Source organism: Nyctereutes procyonoides, unplaced genomic scaffold (assembly GCF_905146905.1).
Source record: "Nyctereutes procyonoides isolate TBG_1078 unplaced genomic scaffold, NYPRO_anot_genome, whole genome shotgun sequence".
Lineage (NCBI taxonomy): Eukaryota > Metazoa > Chordata > Mammalia > Carnivora > Canidae > Nyctereutes > Nyctereutes procyonoides.
Genome location: NW_026575040.1, coordinates 23,115,733 through 23,133,670, shown reverse-complemented (window position 1 = coordinate 23,133,670; position 17,938 = coordinate 23,115,733). Strand labels below are relative to the sequence as shown.

The 17,938-nt window shown below is 39.5% G+C and overlaps 1 protein-coding gene across 1 annotated transcript in view; it reads left to right on the top strand.

The window, feature by feature from the left end:
* TMOD2 (tropomodulin 2) overlaps nt 1-2,477 on the top strand; it is a 50,737-nt gene extending 48,260 nt beyond the window's left edge. Inside the window, exon 10 of the mRNA XM_055320063.1 lies at nt 1,582-2,477. Coding sequence (XP_055176038.1) covers nt 1,582-1,616 — 35 coding nt within the window. The 3' untranslated portion in view covers nt 1,617-2,477. The remainder of the gene's footprint in view (nt 1-1,581) is intronic.
* The last annotated feature ends 15,461 nt before the right edge of the window (nt 2,478-17,938 follow it).

Here is a 17,938-nt window from a genome sequence, read left to right as displayed (position 1 = left end):
GATGAATGCAGTGATGTGGAAATTCCCAGTTCATTTAAGTTTGACCCCTGACCATGCTTTTGCACTTGGGTTCAAATACAGTTATGTCTGATACATTGGTGATTTCTGTGGAGCTATGTTATAAAGGTAAAACTTAGAAGTAGCTTTTTCAGTGAACCCCTCCTTCATTTTTCCTGCTGCCCACTCTTTGCTGAAGATCCATGACATTTCTTCCATTAGGATGGGAGGGAAGATATCCTGGTCCACCATAGCACAGAAGAATGGGACAGATTGGGAAAGCTTGGTCTGGGCACAGCTCAGTCACCTGAAGCTGCATGGCAAAAGGACACCCAGGAGCAGTCACTTGGCAAGCTGTCAGCCAGTAGCAGAACTCAGTCCCCAGTTTGAGGTTCAAGGACAGAATGCCAGACCTCGGACGGGAGAACTGGTCACAGTGTTCCACCAAGTAGAGTACTGGCCACTGGGAGGATTCAGATAGTAGATGAGAAAGAAACAAAGAGTTGGAACCCAAAGGGGGGTAGGTAGAGATTAGTGTCCATCTCCCTGCCCAGGCATGCTTAGCCAAGATGCTGAGACATGTTGTATGGCCTCCAGCAGCTGGCCAGGCAGATGGCAGTGCTTGCTGCTGGGCTGTAGAGGATGAGGCTAAGGGAGCAACCCCATAAACTAGGCTTTGGAAGAGGGTAGAGGCAGCGGTCAGAAGGCACCTAGGAAAACTGCATAGAGTCCACAGCTGCACAACACGGAGACCAAAGAGAAAAGGGTAAAAAGAAGAGGCTTCAGGTAAATGGAGAAATAATCATGAGCCAAGAGTGGCAGCGGTGGGCAAGAGCTTTTGTCTCATTTTCTGCAGGCTGGGCTATTTAGAGAGTTAGGGCAGGCCCACAGCGAGGGCACCTTTTGCCCAATCCAGGAAGGTTAGGGTAACCCTCTTCCTATCCACCAGACAGGCCTCCAGGTAGAGAGGTAGAAGGGGCAAATGGGTTACAGAAACTGGGAATGGGCAGTCAGGGCAATTTTTTTGATACAAATTCCCCACTTAAGGGAACCTTTGTGTCTGAGTTTGCCTGCCGTCTGAATCACCCCTTCCTGGGGAATGATACTTGGCGGTTTATGTTTAATCAGGTTTAGAAACTTTGAACATTTGTTTGCAACTCCTTCTGGTCTTCAAGCCATAAACAGAATTCATAGATCATGAATGTCTCCTCCTCAGGAGTTAAAGGCAGCTGAGGGTCAAGTGGCACAGAGGCTGAGATGTGCATGGATAAGCGACCATGGAAATATTCAGAAGTTCACTGTTTTATGGGTCTATTCTGGTCCTTGTACTCCATAAAAATTTCTCACATTCAAGTTCCCAAATATCAGACATAACTTTCTTTAAAATGTAAATTCCACAAGACACTAGATTATTATATCCTTTTGATTTAAATCACTTATTGGGTAATGAGTATTGAAATTTAAGATAACTATATCCTTAAATGTGTGGGATTGCTAGCTCGTGTGATTAATGTTGTTTGTCTGGAAGTTAAGGACCATTCCTTCAATTTATTTATTTTCTTCCTTTTCTTTTTTCTTACCTAGTTCGTAAAAAGCGAGTCGAAGGAGACCGAAGGTAAACTTTCACAGGAGGCGGCAAAGTTTCACCATGGTGGCCATTGAAAAATAAGCAAGCAAAAACTCTTCTCCTTCCCCATCAGGACCATTTTATCCGAGGTTATGCATTTCCGTTAACCACACAGCTAAAAGTTTAATTGTTGTGTTCTTTTTTTAGCATTACTTATTTGTCTTGGGTTTTTAAATATATACAATCGTTTCATTTGCACATGGGCACCTCTGGCAACTTGCACCAGTGGACTTCAGCAGATCGTAGTGGGTAATAGCAGTCGAAAAATTATTCAACCACTTCCATATTGGATTCTCTGGCTCTCTTACATGGATTTTTTTTAAATCACTGAACAGAATTTAGTATATAAGTGTATTTGTAACTGTGATTATGATAGAGGCCTATCTCTGTTTACATGCATAGCTTTGAGTTAGGCTAAATACAGCAGAAGTATTCTTCTGACCACATAAGAAGTTAGTATTGCCAATCTTTCACTGGGGGAGAAAGCACAAATTCTCTCCTAGTTCCAGAAAAATCACTACTAAATGCACATGTCCCACTGTTTGAAGATCAGTGGTGTCATCTTCATTGAAAGCAAGGTAGCATTATGATACTTTAACACAGCATCAGCAAATAAGTATGAAACAGTAACCTATGAATAGTCTTCAAAGCAGACTTACAGGCAGCAAAATTAATTACCACACCTACCTTTATTGATTATTCGACATAAATTCGATCTTTAACATGACTAACAGAACTTTTTACAAAGCTGTTTTAAACTTTTCCAGATGCAATGGGAAATTTTTAAATTTTAATAAGAGGGTAGCTTTTAAAACAGTACATTCCTAAATAAAACAATAATAATTGCACCATAGCCAGATTTGTCTGATACATATGATTACATCATTTTGGCAAATTTTAGAAGCATTTATTGCTTTATCTTTAGTGTGACAAGATCACAGAATAAAATGTGAATGTTCAAGTTAATTATACAGACATTTGTCCACATGGCATGATCTATCCAGACCTTTGCAAACATCAAAAAAAGATGTGAATTATCACTTATCCAGATGTTGTCATCTCAAGGACAAAGCCTGTGAAAGGACAGTTGAGATGATCACATGGTTGTGTTCAGTAACTTTTCATCTAGGAGTGTAACAGTGTGATGGTAAGCAAAGAAGACACAGGCCTACAGCCTTTGGCTCAAGCTCACATGGCTTTGGTGACACTGCCTGAGGCTGTAGTTGGTGGCTCTTTGACACTGCCTCAGGCACCTCTTCCTCTCTCCCTTTCTCTTCTCTCTTCTCCCCTCCTTTCCTTCCAACTCTTTTTTCCTCTTTTGTCTGAAATTCTGAGCCTCGTAAAAGTGTCATCCCTTGTGCAGGTGACACCTGGAACTAAAAAGATTGCTGACTCGAGCATAAGATGGGCCCAAGTCGGAATTTGTTTAATAATTGAGTGTTCCTGGATTACTTGGTAGTAGTAAAACAAGTTAATGGGAAAACAATATGTGCATTATTCTAGTTAGCTTGTAAAACACATGGAATCTGGTTAGGAGAGATAGCCTTCATAAAATTGGACATTTACATATAAGAACTCACACATGTATCTCTAAAATCCTTTGAAACATCTCATTTTCTTGACAATATTTTATATTTTTTGCGGGAATGAGCAAAATATGTTGATATATTTGGAATCCTAAAAATCCTTCGATTAGCTTTTGACTGTCTATATAAAAAACATAGTACATACCATTTGATGATTTTCAGTTTGATTTTTTTCCTTCCCTTTTACACATTTAGGTATGATATGTTGGAGCCAATTCATACAGGCTTACCAACTATTAAATTTTCAAGAATTTTGCAAACTCGTTGTTAAATACAGCCATTATTAAAAATTGAATGGCATGCAGTTATAATTAAATTATTTTAAAAACAAAAGTAATATTCAAAAATCTGTTTTAATTGGCTTTGCTCTTGAGATTATTTAGATTTCTTGTGTCTATATGACAGAAATGCTATATAATGAGGTGCTATTGTGCATCTCTTCCCAGCTCAGAAGTTCAGAACTCCTTGTTGGTGTTTGAACTTGACTATGAACTTGAACTATGGAAATTAACAAATGTTACAAATCAGGACGTTTTCCCCACTAGGTTGCAGGTTGATAAACATTCATCAGCACACCACAGGGTAGAATGTACACAATTCTTTTTCTGTATCATATATTTAGGTTACCATATTGCCAAAGGGAAGAACCTTTCTCTTAAGTGTCTTTCTCCTATCCCTTTAGATTTGTTGCAGATATAAGTGCTGAGTCCCTGAAATGCCCTTCAAGCAAGACTTTTTCCTTTCTTTCTTCATTCACTCTCTTTCTTGCCTTCACCTCTACAAAATCCTGTATCCTACAGTGTTCCCCATAGCCCCAATGCCTGGGGGCTAAAGCAGTTCCTGACAAACTGACAGAAAGCAAGAAAAAAAAGTCAGAATTTGATGGTGACTATGCTGTGGTTGTTGATAGTATTAAAGCAAAATAGTGGGCTATTGACAAAATTTAGCCCTCTTTTTAGCTTGTGAAATAGTTTGGTCACACGTAATAGAGTTTATAAAATCAAATATTTATTACTAATTGGTTTACCTTATCATTACTTGTGTTTTTAAAGTAGCTTGTAAGGTGACATTTCCATGAGTATTCACATATTAAAGATAGTTATTAGAAAATAAACTTATATTTGGGGAACCCTATAAATCATTGAATTAACCCAGGACTTCATTTCCCCATTTGCCCAAAGTGTGTAAGTAGAAGCTTTTTCATAATCCTGCACATAATTAATCCCTTACCGTCCATCATGGTGGGGCATAATGTATATAAAATATTTTTATATGTATGCATTTTGCCAAATACTACATTGAGATATTTGGCAACATCTGGACAACTGATTGAAGGGAGATAATCTCTCCCCAAACCACCTCCTTTCCCCTTTTAGACTTGTACAGGCTCATGCTAGTGCCAGATCACTCATCAGAATTTGCAGGCTCATATCACCAGCACCCATCACAGCATATGTGGAAGATGACTTTTTAGGAAAGAGTTTTGGAAGTCTGGAGATCATATAATTAATCCAGCACTACATCCCCCATCTGCCTGAAGTGTATAATGGAAGCTTTATCCTTATTAACATGATTAAATTCCTTCTTTTCATCTTGGTAGGGCATAATGTAAATAAATGTGTGTGTGTGTGTGTGTGTGTGTGTGTGTGATGTGCGGCTAAATATCTCATACTCTAATGAGGTATGTGACGTCATCTGGACCACTGGTTGAAGGGAGATGCTCTCTCCCCAGCTCCATTTTCCTACTCCCTTCTAGCATTGCTGCCAGCCCAGGTTCAATGTGATTCAGTCCCTGGACTTTGCAGCTTAAATCATCAAATTTCACAGCAGGTATAGAAGACCACTCTTAGGGAATAATTATTAGAAGCCTGGAAATAACTTTATTGTTCTAGCACCAAAACTCTTTATATGCCTAAAGTGTAAGTGGAAGCACTTTCATCTTCATCAACATGATTAAGCCCCTTCCTTCCATCTTGGTAGGGTAAATTGTATATAAATATTTTGTACATAAAGATCACCAAATACTGTAAGTGGTATTTGGCTAAAGCTGGACGACTGATTGAAGGGAGATGCTGTCTCCCGGTCCCTCTTCCCTTTCCCCTCTTGGAGCTGCTGCGGGCCTCTGTTAGAGAATCACTAGCCTGAAGGGGCACGCACAAGCTCACCCATCTTAGAGTATCAGTTCATCTTACAATAAAAGCCCATCTCCATTTAAAAACTCAGAAATCATCCCAATGCCTATACTCCTCAGAACAATTTCCTTAAGGGAAGCTTGGTACACCAAACCAAAAGAACAGCTGCTTCTCTTGTAGACAGAAATGTGGCCCCTGGCAGGTCACCAGCATTAGGGAAACCAGTGTGCTCTGAAGAACTACTATGAAAAAAAAAAAAAAAGAACTACCACGAGAACATTTCACACACTCAAACTTGAAACTGGCGTTAAGTATCAGCATGCTTTAAACGTAAGATAGCCCTTTAAATTTACAAGAGTTTGCATATACTTCCTTTTTTCAGGGATATGATGTCCTTAGCCCTCTCACAGGCAGTGTAAAGGAGACAGAGGAGAAGTATAAGAACTCTGGCTTAATACAATTTGATATGTGTTTCTGGATCTTGGAGTAGAGTACCTTTTTGCAAAATGGATACATACCATCTTTTGTTTAGTTCAGGTATTGATAGCAATAGTGGAAGTGAGTGGAGCGGTGGGCAGTAAGTTGTGAATACTGGGTTCTGTGGTGTGTTACCTCTACTGAGTTGGCATTGTTTCTGGTATCAGATTTTAAGTCATGATCCTGAAGCTTCCTTTCACTCTTCCACTAATGATACAATAATAGCTATTTTCACTTTAATGAGCAGAGAATGAAAAAGGAATGTTTTAGCTCTGCCTTCCAGCAGCAGGTTCCCCTTATTGTTCCTCACTTCACATATCCCTGCCACTTACCAGACTATCCTCAAAAGCTAAAGGATTGGGACACATGCAAAGGCAAGGTGTGAGAATGCTTGGCCCCATCAGGCTGAGCCCTATGGATTAAAGTCACATGATTAGGCCTCCTGGCAGCAAGCTTAGAAGAAAAGAATACCCAGAACCTCAAGATGTATATTTATTGTTCTCTTGCTCCCAACTCTAGATTAGATAGAATTTTGTTTTTGTGGTTCAGAAGTTAAGTGAAGGGGCTGAGTGTGGTGGGGAGGAAGATGGAAATTAAAGATCTTTTTTTGCCTAAAGGGAGAAGTAAACCCTGCTCAGCTCACCACCTTCCCATCTGCCCATAACAAAAATAATTAAACATCCAGTAAATGGATGAAGGAAGTATTTTAAATTTGTAACCTGGTTCTGGGTACTGTTCTAGGAAGGCCATACACTTACCAGAAGTTATTTGAGTTTTGTGATGCATCATTGACTTGGGAGAGGGTGAAGGAGACCACACTTTTCTCTGACATCTTCCATGGTAGTCATTTTCAGCACACTGGCTCTGCTAGTTGGTATGGTGGAAGGACACCATACTAACAGACTTGGAGGCTGACTCCTAATCCCATCACCAACACTTAGCAGGTATATGATCATGGGCAATTCATTCAATTGCCTGACAATTATAGACTACATAGGGGGAAGAGCACTGGATTTGGAGTCAAGAAACCTGGATACTTGGCTCCACACTTTCTTAGCTGGGTGACTTTGGGGCAAGCCACTTAGTCTCTCAAGCCTAAGATTCTTCAGCTATATTATAATGGGAATAATATTTTCACTAACTACCTCACAGAGTTGTGGTGAGAAAATAATCAGATAATGGGATGAAAACACTATACTGGAAAGGGCTATACAAAAGTGGGAGATCATTTTCATCATCTATTCACTAATGTTTTCCACTGCCTCTTAAATATGTTTTATTTTCTTCTGACCATTGAGTATGAGCAATCACAGCATGGGTATGACATAGGGGACTGGAATTGAAATTATTTCATTTTTAATACAGAGACGGGAGAGGTAGTTGATGGATGGGTGGGTGTTACATACCAGTGATGTGTATGGTAGAGCATTTTCCTGGGTCATCTTGACAGTACCCTAGGACATGGTCAGGACTCTTGCAGTGTGTCTAAGGCTGGACACAAGTGGAAGAGCAAAAGGTGATTAAGAATTGAGGGGAGGGCCTGGGTCACTGCTGCCTTCCTGCCAGGCTCTGTCACCACAATGGTAGGCTATGACTTGAGGTGTGACAGGAGACCTAGGAGAGAATATTGTCTGTAAGGCCCTAGCAGCTGCATCATAGGCTCAAACCCTGATGGGGAAGGGGAGAAAGTGTCACCTGTGAGATCAGCTCTCCCAGGCAGCAACTGCCTTGTTATCACCAGCAACCTTTGCCCCAGTCAGTATTTTTTGTGCTAAGAAAGATATTGAAACATGGCCTCACAGGACTTTCATAAGCATGTGAAGGCAGGGACTGTCTCATAAATCTTTGTGTCTTCAGTAGCATCTAGTGAGGTGCTTTGTATATAACAGGTGCTTCATAAACACCCCACAAGAATTATGCTTCATTTGTCATCATATAATATTTGGAAAACAGTACTGATTGGGATACCAACTGTGTGTGACTTTGGGCAAGACTTTCCATCTCTCTTGTCTTCATTTCATCTGTAAAATGAAATGAGTGGATTAGATGCTCTCTAGGTTCCTCCCAGCTCCCAAGCATTACAATAATCCCGTGATTCTGAAGTTTCTATTGTCTCTGAGCATGCCTGAGTAATGCCTCCATTGCAGCTCCATCTCTCTTGAGAAGGTTTTGTCCAGAGGAAGAGGTCTGAACACTCCATAGACAGTTATCTATTCCTCTTCAGCAGGTTTTACTGCTTCAGAATAGTTCTGGAGGAGCAGCCTATTCTGAAAGGAAGTTTTAAAATTTATAATATTTTATCTGCAAAATTGGTGGAGAAGAAGAGGAAGAAATGCAAAGAAAGAAACAGCACAGTAAACACAGCATGTTTTTAATAGGCTTTTACTTAAAGTGTGTGTGTGTGTGTGTGTGTGTGTGTGTGTGTGTGTTTCTGAGCACATATTGACTGGATAACAGAAGCCAATCAGAAATACACTGTGCAATTGAGAGAAGCTGGCCCAGGATTTAAAATTTCCCATGGATAATCTAAATGCGAATAGATAGGAATTGGCCATATGGTGAAATGAGTTGAATAGAAAATGTGCTTTTTAAGGAAATTTTATTTTAGTACCAAACATTGCCAGTGACAATCTTAAGTTAAAGAAGTTATTCTGAATTAAAATTCTTATCTCTGCCATTTTGGTTTTAAAAACTCCACTATATTCATGGAATAATATTTATATTTTAATTAAGTCTTTATCTTAATTCTGTTTTATCTACTCAAGGAAAACAAGCAGCATTTTTCATTGCATTTAAAAATGTAAAATACTTGCATGCCACCAGTTGTAATATCTTACCAGTTTGAATGCCTGTAATGTGTGACCTTATGTGTACCTGTATTGTTTTTGAAGAAAACAAAGGAAGTAATACTTTGTAAACTGTTTAAACTTATATGGGCAACATTTATTTGGCTAAGCAGTTATCAAAAAATTCACATAATTTCATTTTCTGTTTTGAAACTTTTCAAAGGTAGACATTTATTCACTAAGGAATTAAAGACTAATTTGCCTTTAAATGTGAACTGGACATTGTGGGAAATAAGTGTGTGATAAAGCAAAATGTATAAAGTGTGAAATCCTTTTACCGTCATAATTAATAAGAATTCCAGTTGACACAAATAGGTGCAATGTTTGACCCTTTGGAATTAGCCAGCCAGATGTAACACTAAGGTAAATGTATACTGTTTTAATTCATCAAGATCTTTCTGCTTTCAAAGATATAATGTATTCACTTATGTCTGGAATAAAGTTTCCAAGTGTAAATGTACAGAACATTAGGAATTAATAAACTTTCCTTTTAAAATGAAAGTAAAGATTGATTTAATCTAGCAAATTTTTAGAGACGTTGTCTTTTTTAAATGAATGGCACCATGTTCTCATATTAGATAAGTACATTTGCAGAAAGGACTATAAAGTGTCCTTATTATGAAGAAGATAAGTAGATAGACAACAAGAAGTAGCTAGAGGGAGAAAGAACTCATTATTAAAACAAATACGCATATATGTGGCTAAATAGTTAAAAATTGTTAAAATAAATGGGAGCAGGAATATAAATAATCCCAATGGGTTCATTGTTTTACTTGATTTTTGATTTTTTTATGTTAACTATGGGTTTAGATTTTTTTTAATCTTCACTGGGATTGATAACACAGAACTCTAAAAATAATGACGTTATATTGTAAAGATTTGCCCTAGAAAAAACAAAACAAAACAAAGCAAAAACTATTTTTCCTGCTGTCCTGCCAAATTCTGCCCTGTTATTTAGACTGAGGGGAAAGTCCAAGAAGAAGCACAGAAGGCTGATGTCTAATTTTTGTATCTTCTGTTGCATACCTTCTTGTGCACAAGGAAATGTGGTAATTATTTTGTTTAAAGGATTCCTTCAGGGCAGCCCCGGTGGCTTAGCGGTTTAGCGCCGCCTTCAGCCCAGGGCATGATCCTGGAAACCCAGAATCGAGTCCCACATCAGGCTCCCTGCACGGAGCCTGCTTCTCCCTCTGCCTGTGTCTCTGCCTCTCTCTCTCTCTCTCTCTCTCTCTCTCTCTCTCTCTCTCTCTCCTCTGTCTCAAATAAATAAAATCTTTGAAAAAAAAAGGGTTCCTTCAGGTTCTGGGGCTGTAATGAATAGGAGTTACAAATATGTACTTTGACATCAGACATACCTAGTTCAAATCTCACCTGTTATGTAAATTTCTGTTATTTCTTAGCCTCAGTTTCTTCACCTGTAAAATAAGAATCAGAATCATATTTGACAGTAGGGACAGTGGTACCATTACGTGTAAAATGTGTAATTAATGTGTAAAACACTTAGGACAGTGCCGGACATGTAGAAGGCACTCCGGTATTACTATCCTAAACTGTCACTTAAATAAATATCCGTGGATATTAATGCAAATAAAGTTGTCCATTTTATGCTGACAGTGTCAGAAACTTAAGCAGGACTGTATCTTATTTTTGTGTTTCTACTGTCCGTTCCTTCTGGCAAACAAGCCCTCCCTCATCACTCCGATAATTGAATATAAACAAGATAGAGCTGACTCAGGGGTTGCTTATGACATGCTCTCATTTAGCTCTGCTTCCTGTGACTTCCTTGATGTTGGGTTTGTACCTTCTTTGCTTTCTGGGTACCTTCCTTTGCATTTGGTAGTCAAGCTCTAGGAGCAACTCCTTGACTTTTGGGTCTGTTTTGTGCTTGACTTGCCTCTGTTATGGACCTCCTTCTCTTGGGTTGATTGATTATTCAGCCTTCCTCTGTGGCTATGAGAAGTGGTACCCCACGTCTCCTCTGCCCCAGTACTTACTTACCCATGTCCTGGTTCCCCCAGCCAGGGAACAAGATCAGATGCCCACAGGCTCTAGCAAGTGTCCCACATGTCATAGGACCTCAGTGGGAAAATTAGATGTATATGTGCTTGAATGAGATTGGGCTCTGTGTGGAGCCCAACCAATCTAAGGAGGTGAAATAGAAAAATCAGGTAGCTTCATGACTCCACAGGTATGTCTGTGTGTTGGGGGAGGGGGCTCTCCAAATTGTAGACCACTCAACTTACCAATCCTGAGCAAAAATTTAGAAAAATGTATTATCTGTGTTAGTGGTTTTTAGGCACTTAGAAGTGAAGCAGTGGTCTCTAAGATGCAGCACAGATTCATTTAGAGACAATAGAAAATCATGGGAGTCCAGGGAAAAGAACACATTGTATTTTTCGGCAAGACATTTGACAGAGTCTCACAACATCCTTGAGAAATGTGGGTTGCATAAATATGAAACTAAATAGTTAAATGACTGGTTGAAACCATCTTTTTTGACTCTTGATAGTAAGTAGATGCTCATGAATGGAAGAATTTCAACCAGAAGGGCTTAGTAGCCACCACAGGGCTCTTTCCTTGACATGTTTGGTCAACAGTTTATCAGTGATTTGGAGGTATCCTGACAATACTGAGTCTTCAACTGATGGGTACTAGGAGGAACAAGGAATTCTTTGAGAGGTTCAAAAATAGTTGGACAGGCCAAAGTCTAAGCCCGTATGAAATCAGGTAAAATTTAATACAAGTAATGGTATAGTTGTCAACTTTTAATCCAAAAAAACAAACCACGAGGGGATCCCTGGGTGGCTCAGCGTTTTAGCGCCTGCTTTCCACCCAGGGTGTGATCCTTGAGTCCCAGGATCAAGTCCCATGTCGGGGTCCCTGCATGGAGCCTGCTTCTCCCTCTGCCTGTGTCTCTGCCTCTCTCTCTCTCTCTCTCTCTCTCTGTCTCTCATGAATAAATAAATAAAATCTTAAAAAAAACTATGAAAGATAGAATGGGAGAAATATGACTTAAGTGCCGTGTGTGGATCAAAACTTTGGGCTTGCCTAAAAGCTTACCTGTGAAATAAGAAGTAGAATGTCCTGCCTAAAATCTAACACTATTCTAAGTCACTTTAGACAAAGAATCTTGATATTTGGCCAAAAGTCTATTTGTCCTGGGCCTGGCCTCAGCTTTTGGGATCGGTTTTTCAATATTATTTCCATTATCCTTGAACTTTGGCATGGTAAGTACTTATGTGTTTATAAAGGTTATTCTTACAGTTAATCAGTCAACAGTATCACTGATAAGAACAAAGTATGTAGTTTAGATTTACTGTTATTATATTAATACTCATTTTCAGATACAGGCAAGTGTTCTAGATATAATCTGAATGAAAAATCTATATTATTTATTTGTTGAAATTCTATTTAAGTATAAAGGTATACTAATTAGTGGATAAGTGAAATAAGTGAAATGCTGTAATAATTGCTGATTGTGATAGGTTTATTTTATATACAAAACTAATTTAAAAATCAATTCAAAATTACTAAAAATTATTAAGAACTTTCAAGTAGATAAATAAGTTGAGAGTAATACAAATATATAGAAAGAATGCATTGACTAAACTTAGGAAGAACAGTGTATTTTTTTTAGTCAACAAATGTTTATGAAGACTTAAACAACTAGCATTTATAATTTAAAACCAGAATTTAATTATTATTTAATTCCATTTAGGATATGGATCTTGTTCATCACCTTACATCAGCTGAATTTGACTCTATAGTGTCTTAACAGCTAACACTGCTGGGAAATCATTGTTCCTATAGTAGATGCTAAACTTTATAACTTTAGCACTAATAGTTTAAATAATAATGGTAAAAGAATAATTTAACTTTTGGCATAAAATTTGAGGTTTATTTGTATATTCTAGAAGTTTATTCTTTGATAGTGGTATTTGTCAGCGACCTTGGCTTCAACTGAAAATTTTAGTTATTGGCTTTTTGGTAATTGACTGAAGTGTATATTCGGTGCACCTCTGGTGAAGGCATAACAGGACATGAAAATAGAAGGAACAGCAAAATTAATTCCAGCTGATGGCAGTAGGGAAGTTTGAGTGAGAAAGAGACATTTGAGATGCACAATGAAACATGAGAAGGCTTCTTCTTTTTTTTTTTTTTTTTTTTCCCTTGAGAAGGCTTCTAACAGACAGAGATGGCTGATGTAGGTAAGGACATTTCAAGCATTTCAGTTCCTTGAATCCTTTCTATAAAACTGTATGTCCTAACCATGGTGTTTGTCTTCTCTGATTCCTACCTCCCACTTTAACCAACTCCAAGCTCCCGGAATGAAATCCTTACCTTTTAGTTTCATGTCCTTGGCTTAAGTTTTCTTAGCTCTCCTATAAAACACATGTTTAAGAAAAATACGTTAAGGGGATCCCTGGGTGGCTCAGCGGTTTAGCGCCTGCCTTTGGCCCAGGGCGCGATCCTGGGGTCCTGGGATTGAGTCCCGTGTTGGCTCCCGGCATGGAGTCTACTTCTCCCTCTGCCTGTGTCTCTGCTTCTCTCTCTCAATCATAAATGAATGAATGAATGAATGAATATATAAATAAATAAATAATCTTTTAAAAAAAAAAGAAAAATACGTTAAGTATATCAAGGAAATTGTTTCCTAAAAGAACTTCCAATGCTGCTGGCATTGATTTGCATATGCTGATTCAGTGTGACATGCTTTATGAGTTAGTCTGGCTGGAAGTTTACAGATTAACAGTAATTAGGGCTTACAATGTATTAAGTAGAGTTACAGTGTCATTTTTATCAATCACATTCACTCTAACCAAACCCCAAAAACTAATAGGAACCATACTCTTTCCCTTATTCAGAAATTTTCTTAACAGTCTCAGATCTGTTCTTGGCAGTATGCTGAATTTACTGTTTTCCATTATCCAAAGGATGGATTCACTGCATGGGGGAGGGGTGCCATATCACTTTTTTCTTTTTTTTTTCTTTTCTTTCTTTCTTTCTTTCTTTCTTTCTTTCTTTCTTTCTTTCTTTCTTTCTTTCTTTCTTTCAAGATTTTATTTATTTATTCATGAGAGAATAGAGAGAGAGGCAGAGACACAGGCAAAGGGAGAAGCAGGCTCCTCACAGGGAACCCTATGTGGGACTCATCCCTGGACCTGGAGTGATGCCCTGAGCTGAAGGCAGACACTCAACTGCTGAGCCACTGAGGTGTCCCCCCACTTTATTTCTATTGCCTTTCCCTGAATAGGCATGCAGCATTCAGCTCTGGCTAGGTTGGTCTATAGTAACAAATAAGCCTAGATCTCAATTTGCTTCTTGTTCACATTTCATGTCAGTACCTGTGGTTGGCTGAGGTGCTGACCCATGGAACTCTTATTCTACAACCCAGCTCAAGCAGAAGGACCAATCTCCATTTGGGGTATGCCATTCTCTTGGTGGAGAGAAAGCGGAAGCATACTAGTGGGAAACATGAATGACTCTTAAAGCTTCCATTCAGAGCTGTGCTGTTGTTTCTTCCACTCACATTTCATTGGCCCAAACAAGGTCTGTGTTTATGAACTTTGAGATTACAGTATGACAACATCTGTGTGAAGAAAAAAGGAAAAACACATTACCAGATCATAGCCAAGCCTGAGAATGTCTACAGGAAGGCGTTGCAAGTCACATAGCACTGGGTAGGGCTGTCCTGTCCTTTAGAGGACAGCAAATATTTGGGAAAAATATTTCGATCTACCACAGGCCTTCTGTGGATTTATCTTTTCACTAATTTATATAAATCTAATTTTCAGGTTTTTCCCTTCTTTTCTCTAAGAATGTGTTTTTCTAACTGTAAGCAAATAGTGGCAAGCCATAAGGCATAGTCTTTTTAAAAAGACAGCTCTGTCTCCATTTCAGATGAGCTTCACTGTGTCTTGTCCTGTGGAGCCAACCCTCTCACAGCTGGTGTTTATATCTGCATTAGGTCATTGGCTGGCATTTACAGGCAAACCCTCTTGTTCTATGTCCTATAATGAGAAGAGGAGAGGGAAGGAAGGATTCAGTATTCATATATTTACAAATATTTATTGAATATCCTGCCTGTGTCAGGTACTGTTGCAGATGCTAAAGATGGAGGGGTAAATAGCACAAAGTCCTCTATGAACTTACACTAAGTATACAAGCAAGATGATATTAGGTAGAGACAAGTGCTATGAAGACAGTAAGGAAAGGGGAGAAAGACATGGTAAGGTGATCAGAAGAGGTGACACTTGAGCAGAAGCTTCATTAAAATGAGGCATGAGCCATGAGTATTTGGGAGGAAAAGCATTCTCCTGTGTAGTGCAAAAATCCTGAGGTGGGAATGTACTTGATAGTATTGAGAAACCTCAGGGAAACCAGTGTACTGGAGCAGAGTGAGAGTGTGGAAGGAAATAGTCACAAAAGAACTTACAGGGGTGGTAACTTGGGATTTTATTCAAAATGTGATGGGAGGCCATGAGTGGTTTGGAGCAGGAAGGTGACATGATGTTTTTAAATCAGAAATTGCTAGTATAGAGAACAGATTGTAGCAAAAGTGGAAACAGGAAGGTTCTATTTTTTTTAAAAGATTTTATTTATTTACTCAAGAGAGACACAGAGACGGGCAGAGAACACAGGCAGAGGGAGAAGCAGGCTCCATGTAGGGAGCCTGATGCGGAACTCCATCCCGGGACCCCAGGATCCTGCCCTGGGCCGAAGGCAGTGGCTAAACCACTGAGCCACCCAGGGATCCCTGGAAGGTTCTATTTTTTACAGTTTTATTCAATACTAGGATATTATTCTTAACACCTCTGGTCCCATGTGTAGTATTTTTTATTTATGTTTTAAAGGTTTGTTTGAGAGAGAGAGAGAGAGAGAGCATGAGTCAGGGAAGGACAGAAAGAGAGAGTAACTTTAGCAGACTCTGTGCTCAGCGTGGAGTGCCACGCAGGGCTTGCTCTTATCACCCTGAATCAGGACCTGAGCCAAAACCAAAAGTTGGCCACTTAACTGACTGCACCACCCAGGTGCCCCCACACATACACGTGTAATATTTAAATCACAGAGGTTCAGGAGATTCATGTCTGTAAACCTTGTGGTTATAATACATTACTATTTGTCTGAGGAATGGGGGAGAAACCCAGCACCAAATCACATTATTTTAGAAAAAAAGCAACTAAAAAAGATTTAGACATTTGTAGGAAAAAATTAAAATTAAAAGAGAAAATACAAGGGTACCTGGGTGGCTTGGTTAAGCATCCAATGCTTGATTTTGGCTCAGGTCATGATCTCAGGGTCATGAGTTGGAGCCCTGTATGGGGCTCTATGCTTAGCCCAGCATGGAGCCTGCTGGAGATCCTCTCTCCCTCTCTTACTTCCCCAAACATGTGCACACACTCTCTCCCTCTAAAAAAAAAAAGAAGAGAAAAAAGTACATTGAAGGTATTCTTAGCACCCCATATTGGAAGATTAGGGAGAGAACATGTCATAGATTCAGTCAGTCAAACACAGAATTAAAAGCCCTTTATGCCTAAAAAAACCAAACCATGAGGATGGTTGTAGTCCTTTGCTTTTCTTGTTCGGGAACTCCATTTTGTGATTTTCTTCAAGGGTGATACCCCAGAGGTGTCAGCGGAATTCACAAGAGATTTGCTGGTAAGCCAAAATACCTATATATTAATTTATAATGAGATATAGAAGTATCAAATGAATCCAGATCAAATGAATCTCTCATCCAGTCAGAGTACAATGTCCCTGGACTGTGTTAGAGAATTTTTTTCACCTACCATGCACATGGTCACAGATTATCTTACTTTCAAGAATTTAATGAGATTTAGGAGACACATGCTAGAATTTGAGTCAGGACACTCATGCTTTATTTTTGGATCTCCAATTATTGATTGTGTGACCTTGTGCAAATTACTTAACTTTTCTGGGCCTTAGTTTTCTCATCTGTAGAAACGGAAGATACAATATATTCTTTGTAGGGTTATTTTGAGGATTGGATGAAATATTATAAATGAAGTGCTGGTACAGTACTTGGTGTGGATTAAGTACTCAATATTCATTGAACCTGAATTCTGGAGGAAGCTGTTCTCAGTTGCTGTCTCCAAGAATATCGAAGAAATCAGTAAACACTAAAATGCTATAGAAAATAAGATACAAAAAAAAAAAAAAGAAAAGACAATAAGATACAGTGGCTACAAGATTTAATGTTGATGGTCTTCTAAGAGTGCTTGCAACCTGGAAGGGTTTTTTCCTTAAAAACTCCAAATCGTCAGTGATTTTCACTTCAGGGATTAATGGGTACTAGTTGCACGAAATTCCAGGGTGTTTACCTAGGGTGCTTCTGCTCTAAAGGGAAGATGTAAATGACAGGAGAGTTTAACCATTAGTAGGTTCCCACACTAGGAGTAGCTGGAATGTACCTTAAGCAGGCATGTTGTCCTCTTCCTGGTTGCATTCTTAAAAGAAGGTGTATCAAAGCTGAGCATTACTCCTGGCAATGGTTTAGTCATGAATAGCAGGCCAGAAAAATTACCAACGAGTGACTAAGGGGAAGAATGGAAAGCCATTGCTGTTCCCTCTTCACAGAGCCCTGCCAAAAGGCAGCCGTTTTTTGTATGCCACCTTGGAACTGCCCTCTGAGGTATTTCCACTCTCGTCTTCTCCTCCAGGCTACCCATGTGTCCCAGTTCCCTCCTTTGAGCAGCACTTCTGTCCCCCCCCCCCCCCCATATTAACCCAGTTTCACCACCTGGTGTAGAGCTCGAGGCTGGAATGGAAATATGGGTTGGGACCCAAACTGGGAATATAGGGGCCATCCCTCTGACATCATCCCTGGTTGCATGCCCAAGGAAATCACCAGGGTCACTACGCCCTAAAGATGAAATCTGCCTGATTTATGCCCCTAAGTGTCTTCGCCTTTGTCTACTTTTCCATCAGTTTTTCACGACGAGTTTATTGGGCTCGATGTCAAACCCTCGCATTAGCAAGCCCTGCCTTGTGTGCCTCTTTAATAAAAGTGAAAAGAGGAAATCTGTAGAGCCTCGAGTTGCTGTTTATAGCCCCCAGGGTCGAAGGTAGATGTTCCCACTAGTCGAGATCGTTGTCCCCGGCTGGAGTAAGGCTTACTATCCGCAGTTTCTTATAATGTAGTGCCTGCCGATTGCAAAGACTAGGGTCAGCGCTGAGCGTCGCCCTCCTCGCTTGGACTACAACTCCCAAGATGCCCCGAACGCTGCGAGTGCGCACGCGCGCCTGTGGCGG